The sequence below is a fragment of the Trichechus manatus genome, unplaced genomic scaffold (assembly GCF_000243295.1).
Source record: "Trichechus manatus latirostris isolate Lorelei unplaced genomic scaffold, TriManLat1.0 scaffold00018, whole genome shotgun sequence".
Classification (NCBI taxonomy): Eukaryota; Metazoa; Chordata; class Mammalia; order Sirenia; family Trichechidae; genus Trichechus; species Trichechus manatus.
The window spans coordinates 4,590,487-4,597,192 of NW_004443954.1; the positions used below are offsets into that span (position 1 = coordinate 4,590,487).

Genomic DNA, 6,706 nt, shown 5'->3' on the forward strand with positions numbered 1-6,706 from the left:
AGTGTTGATGTGTTGTGAGATTGTTAACCATTGTCATAGGGCAACATTTGTAGTAACTGTTAAATGAGAAACTATTTTGTTCTGTAAACCTTCATCTTAAGTGAGAGTAACAGCACAATTCGAAGAGCGTAGTCAATGTCACTGAACTGTGCATACAGAAATTTTTGAAATGGTGTATCTTTGGCTATGTGTATTTTCACCAAAAAAAAAGAGGTTGAGAAGTTAGAGGGTTGATATGTTGTGGGGTGTTAACCAATGTTATAAAACAACATGTGTACTGCAAAAAAAAGAAAAAAGAAAAGGGAGCTTCCTCAGGGTGTGGCCTACCTCCACTATATAAATGGATGTTCTGGCAAAACTTGTTGTCTCTCTTCACCCTCCACTCTTCTTGTCCCCTGACCTCCGGTTCTTGGGACGTAAGCCTGTAGAAGTTTTCAGCCTGCCGCCTGAACTACAGATTTTGGATTTGTCAGCAACCTACAACCCCATGAGCCAGCAGACGCCTGCAGCCTATTGCCTGACCTGCAGAATTTGGGTTCGTCAGCTCCTGCAACTATGTGAGCCAGCAGAGATATTCAGCCTGCAGCCTAACCCATGGATTTGGGACTTGCCAGCCGCCATTATTACGTAAGCCATTTCCTTGAAGTAAATCTGTCCGTATGTATTTATATACGCTTCACTAGTTTTGCTTCTCTAGAGAACTCAGACTAAGATAAACTACAATTGGCGATCAGAATATTAGAAATCATGGCAAGAAAAATTTTCAGAAATAAGTACAATACAGATCTAAGAACTAAACCAAGGTCACACAATAAATTGGCAGCGATGCCTGGGTTAGATAAGCAATGTTTTCAATATACTATCTGCAGTGTGATGGATTGCTTTTGTGTGGCCTTCCTAGCCATAGTCTTGTAACTCCTACCCAGGTGATTGGGCCGAGCTGTGCAGATAGAGTAACTGTGGCTCACCCAAAGGGACTGGTCAGTTTTGCTTTAAGAGAGTCAATTCTAGAGCAGAAAGAGATGAGCCCACCACCACTAAGGAAGCAGAGACCAGCAGCAGAGACCCCGGCAGCAAGGAGACGGCAAAGTGGGCTTACAGGCCCATGAAGCAAGAAAGCTGAGTGCCTCTAGGCAGAGACTGAGGGCCAGGGAGAGACGTGCCTTCCCACCACAGGTGGGAAGAGGCTGTCCTGATGGAAGAACTGTATCCTTGAGTGTTCCTGAACCTGAAATTGAACCTGTTAATTCCCTAATAAACCCCATTATCACGAGTATCATTTGTGACTTCTGTGTGGCCACTGCAATGAATACCGAATCTAGCAGAAAAGTGGAGAATGCCATGGGAGGGATGGCTGGTGTCAGAACTGGTAGAGATGGTGGAGAGAGGAGGCTTGTCTGGCCTCTACCTCATGGGAGTCAACCTTGTGCTGTTGATCTTGGTTCTCCTTCCCCCTTGTGGGGTTGGAGGAGGTAAGACACCGCCCCCACACCATTTTTACACTATCTTTCAAATGCACAATGAATTAAATATGCTTTCGTGATCCTCATCAACATTCACAACATTCTTTCTAAAGGAAAGCCTTTACATACTTCCTAAATACTATTAGAATGAATTTTTAGAAGATGACTTACAATTATGTTGGCTACTGCCTATAATTTCAAGTTTTATATTTGTTTTACTTTCCTTTTATTCAAAATACTAAGTAAAAGAATTATTTCTAAATAACTGTAATACTGTCCTAAAGAAAGCAGAATTATTTCTAAGTTCTGAATAATGTGGAAGTATCCCCTTCTCACTTGACAAACATGGTAACTCTCATTCTTACAGTGCAGCTTTGCTCAATTTTCACTGGATAACAATAGCATAAACTAAAAGACATCCTCTAAAACAGTCAATAACTAAATAATTACCAACGATACAATAAGGTATTATAACCTTATGCATTTTTCAATCATTCCCTAGTGTTTTAATATTCTACTTTATGTTACTGCAGTTACAGAAACAAAAAGCACTTACACCAAGTTATTGTACTTCACAAAGACTGAATACTTGTATCTGTTAAAGGGAAAATATAAATAAAATGCTACACAGGTTGTTGTTTGTTACTGTTGAGTAGATTCCAACTGATGGTGACCGTGTGCGTGCAGAATAGAGCTGCACGTAAGGTGTGCATGGCTGTGACCTTTTGGAATCAGATCTCCAGGCCTATCTTCCAAGGTACCTCTGAGTGGATTCAAACCACCAACCTTCTGGCTAGCCGTCAAGTGCTTAACTATTTGTGCCACCCAGTTAGTGATCTGGTAGCAAATAGTTTTATGATGTTACCAAAAATAATTTCCAAATTTTAAAATTCCATATCAAAAGGTTATCTTTTAATTTTTTTTTTTTTTTAAAGTACAGAAGAATCTTATTTAAATTGGATACCTGTTACAAAGACTTGAATATAAAAGCTTATAACATGGATTTAACTCCTACCTTACAGTCAATGAACTGACTTTATGGTAGTATCACAATAATTTTAAAAAGATGTTGGTATCAACACCCGACTTAAGACTATTTTAAAAATGCAGGTGAAGTATTTTCTTGGAACTATGAATAGGCATATCAGGCAGTTAATCAAAGATGGCAAAGAGCAAACATTTTATACTCACATTTTTAGAGCTGAAGAGAAATAATTTGAAACAAAATTATGACTTTTAATATCCGTATTATTCAATATAATAAAAAAACAAATACCTGTTTTTTCCTAGATCGATGTTTTTCAGAAGTTACTGGCTGATTGTTTAAAGTGTATCTTGTCTTGCGTTTACTGGATCTTCTACTGTCTTCTTTCTTTCTTCTACCTAAAAGTGGAATATTATCATCAAATATTACTGATGCACGTTAAGGAAAGCAGGAAAAAGGGCAGTTATATTTTTAAAAGTTACCATAAATTCTTATTCATTTTGTAGCAATTTCTAAAGAAAAATAACTCTAAATTGTTTAATTTTTGTGCTCTTTAAATCTGGAAGCAGTATGGTATAATGCAAATATTACAAAAAAAAAAAAAAAAAACCCAAACCCACTGCTGTCGAGTCAGTTCTAACTCATAGCGACCCTACAGGACAAAGCAGAATTGCCCCATAGGGTTTCGAATGGATTCCAACTCCTGACCTTTTTGGTTAGCAGCCGTGCTCTTTAACCACTATGCCACCAAAACCAAAAAACCAAACCCCTTGCCAACGAGTCAATTCCAACCCATAGCGACCCTATAGGACAAAACAGAACTGCCCCATAGAGTTTCCAAGGAGCGCCTGGTGGATTCGAACTGCAGACATTTTTGTTAGCAGCCGTAGCTCTTAACGACTACGCCACCAGGGTTTCCACTATGCCACCAGGCCCCCCAAATATCACAGTCCTTAAAAATCAGAAGGGATGTGTTTGAATATTGATTCTCTTCAATGTCTTTCAACAAGTTCTCTCACCTCCCTTAGTCTGTCTTTTCCTCATCTGCTAAAAAAAAGTAATAATATTTACCTTATAGAAAATTTCTTAAGATGTTAAGGAGTAGCTCACGGAATTCAAGGAGCATAACCCTTTCCTTATTCCATCTTTGTCAGTTTAGTAAGAAAAGAAACAAAACTGTAATTATTGAAAGAGAATTGTTTATATAAAAAACTCAAAAAAATCTACACAGAGAATTCAAAATGATTTATTGTTTCACACAGAAGAAAACATTCTTTGATGGTTACGAGGGGTAGGAAAGAAAGGGGTAGTCACTAACTAGAAAGTAGACAAGAATTATCTTCGGTGAAGGGAAGAACAGCACACACTGCAAAGGAAGTCAGCACAACTGGACTAAACCAAAGCTAAGAAGTTTCCTGAATACAACCAAACACTTCGAGGGACAGAGTAGCAGGGGCTAGGGTCTGGGCACCATGGTTTCAGGGCACATCTAGGTCAATTCACATAACAAAGTTTTTTTAAGAAAATGTTTTGCATCTCACTTTGGTGAGCAGCCTTAAAAGCTAGTGAGTGGCCATCTAAGATGCATCAATTGGTCCCAACCCACCTGGAGTAAAGGAGAATGAAGAACATCATAGACACAAGGAAAGTATTAGCCCAAGAGACAGAAAGGGCCACATAAACCAGAGACTTCATCAGCCTAAGACCAGAAGAACTAGATGGTGCCCAGCTACCACAATGACCACCCTGACAGGGAACACAACAGAGTCCCTGATGGAGCAGGAGAAAAGTGGGTGCAGAGCTCAAATTCTAGTAAAAAGACCAGACAGTTGCTAAAGTGAATAGAAGAAATGATGAAGTAAAAGCTGAACAAAAGATTTATCAAAGGGCAGTTTGAGAAGACAAAGTAAAGTATTATGATGAAATGCGCAAAGACCTGGAGTTACAAAAACCGAAAGGGAAGAACACAATCGGCATTTCTCAAGACGAAAGAACTGAAAAGAAAATTCAAGCCTCAAGTTGCATTACTGAAGGACTATATGGCAAAAAATTGACTGACACTGTCAGTATAAAAAGAAGATGGAAGGAATACAGTCATTGTACCAAAAAGAAATGGTTGACGTTCAGTCATTTCAGGGGGTAGCATATGATCAAGAACTGCTGGTACTGAACGAAGGTGTTCAAGCCGCACTGAAGACACTGGTGAAAAACAAGGCCCCAGGAATTGATGGAATACCAACTGAGATGCTTCAACAAAAGAATGCAGTGTCAGAAGCACTCACTCGTCTATGTCAAGAAGTTTGGAAGACAGCTACCTGACCAACTGACTGGAAGAGATCCATGTTCGTGCCTATTACAGAGAAAGATGATCACACAACACGAAAATTTTTCAAACAACATCATTACTATCACATGCGAGCAAAATTTTGCTGAAGTTATTTCAAAAACAATTGCAACCATACATCAACAGGGAACTGCCATAAGTTCAAGCCAGATTCAGTAGAGGATGTAGAATGAGGGAGATCATCACTGATGTCAGATGGATTTTGGCTGAAAACAGGGACTATCAGAAGGATGTTTACCTGTGTTTTACCAACTACACAAAGGCATTTGACTATATGGATGATAACATTACAAAGAATTCCAGAACACTTCATTGTGCTCATGGGGAAGCTGTATATGGATCAAGAGGCAGTTGTTCAAATAGAACAAGGGGATACTGCATAGTTCAGAATTGGAAAAGGTGTGCAGCAGAGTTAAGATCCTTTCACCTTATTTACTCAATCTGTTTGCTGACCGAATAACCCAAGAAGCTTAACTATATGAAGAAGAACACAGCATCAAGACTGGAGGAAGACTCATCTACAGCCTGTGATACGCAGATGACACAACTCTGCTTGCTGAAAATAAAGACAACTTGAAATACTTATTAAGGTCAAAGACTACAGCCTTTAGTATGGATTACCCCTGACTGTGAAGAAAATGAAAATCCTCCAACTGGACCCATAAACAATGTCACGATAAATGAAGAAATTAAAGTTGTCAAAGATTTCATTCTACTTAGATAACATCCATGAAAACAGTGGTCATGAAATCAAATGTCATATTGCATTGGGGAAGTCTGCTGCAAAAGCCTTCTTTAAAGTTGTAAAAAGCAAACATGTCACTTTGATGACAACAATGCATGGCCTGACCAACTCACGGTCTTTTAATCGACTCATATGCATGCAAAAACTAGACAATGATAAAGGAACACTGAAGAAGAAATGACAGAAGTCAAAAGGTCAAACTGCGGTGCTGGCGAAGAATACTGAATATACTGTGGACGGCCAGAAGAATGAACAAATCAGACTTAGAAGAAATACAACTGGAATGGCTCCTTAGAAGCGAGGACGGTTAGACTTTGTCGTGTTCACTTTGGACAAGTCATCAGGCAAGACCAATGGTTAGAAAAGGACTTCACAGACTTCATAGCTGGTAAAGTAGATGGTCAGTGAAAATGAAGGAAATCCGCAATAAGATGGATTGACACAACAGCCAAAATAACGGACTAAAGCATACCAATGACCGTGATGATGGCATAAGACCAGGCAATGTTTCATTCTGTTACACACAAGGTCGCCACGAGTCTGAGCCAACTTGACGGCAACTAACAACAATTATTTTTATATTAATCAATAAGTATTTAGATTTGAATCTGTAAGATTTAAAAATCTTTCCACTAACTACAATTATCACAGCCACCATCAGACTGAGTCTAGCACAACTAGATGGTGCCCAGCCACCACCACCGACTGCTCTGACAGGGATCACAATAAAGATAGAGCTGGCTGACCAGGATCACAACAGAGGGTTCTGGACAGAGTTGGAGAAGGATGTAGAACATAATTCTAACTCCCCAAAAAAAGACCAGATTTACTGGCCTAAAGAAGACTGGAGAAACCCTGAGAGTATGGCCCCCAGACACCCTTTTAGCTCAGTGGTGAAGTCATCTCTGAGGTTCACCATTCAGCCTGGGGAGTGGACAGCTCCGTAAAACCAAATGAGACTAACGAGGTACAGAAGTCCGGTGACAAGGGCCAGAAGGCAGAAGGGGACAAGGAAGCTGGTGATAGGGAACCCAAGGTTGAGTAAGGATAGTGTTGATGTGTTGTGAGATTGTTAACCATTGTCACAAGGCAACATTTGTAGTAACTGTTAAATGAGAAACTATTTTGTTCTGTAAGCCTTCATCTTAAGTGAGAATAACAGCACAATT

At 39.4% G+C, this 6,706-nt stretch overlaps 1 protein-coding gene across 1 annotated transcript in view; it reads right to left on the bottom strand.

Moving 5' to 3' along the window:
- Positions 1 to 6,706, bottom strand: part of TERF1 (telomeric repeat binding factor 1) — a 57,719-nt gene that overhangs the window by 11,263 nt on the left and 39,750 nt on the right. The window contains exon 9 of the mRNA XM_023727738.1: positions 2,740 to 2,846. Coding sequence (XP_023583506.1) covers positions 2,740 to 2,846 — 107 coding nt within the window. The remainder of the gene's footprint in view (positions 1 to 2,739; positions 2,847 to 6,706) is intronic.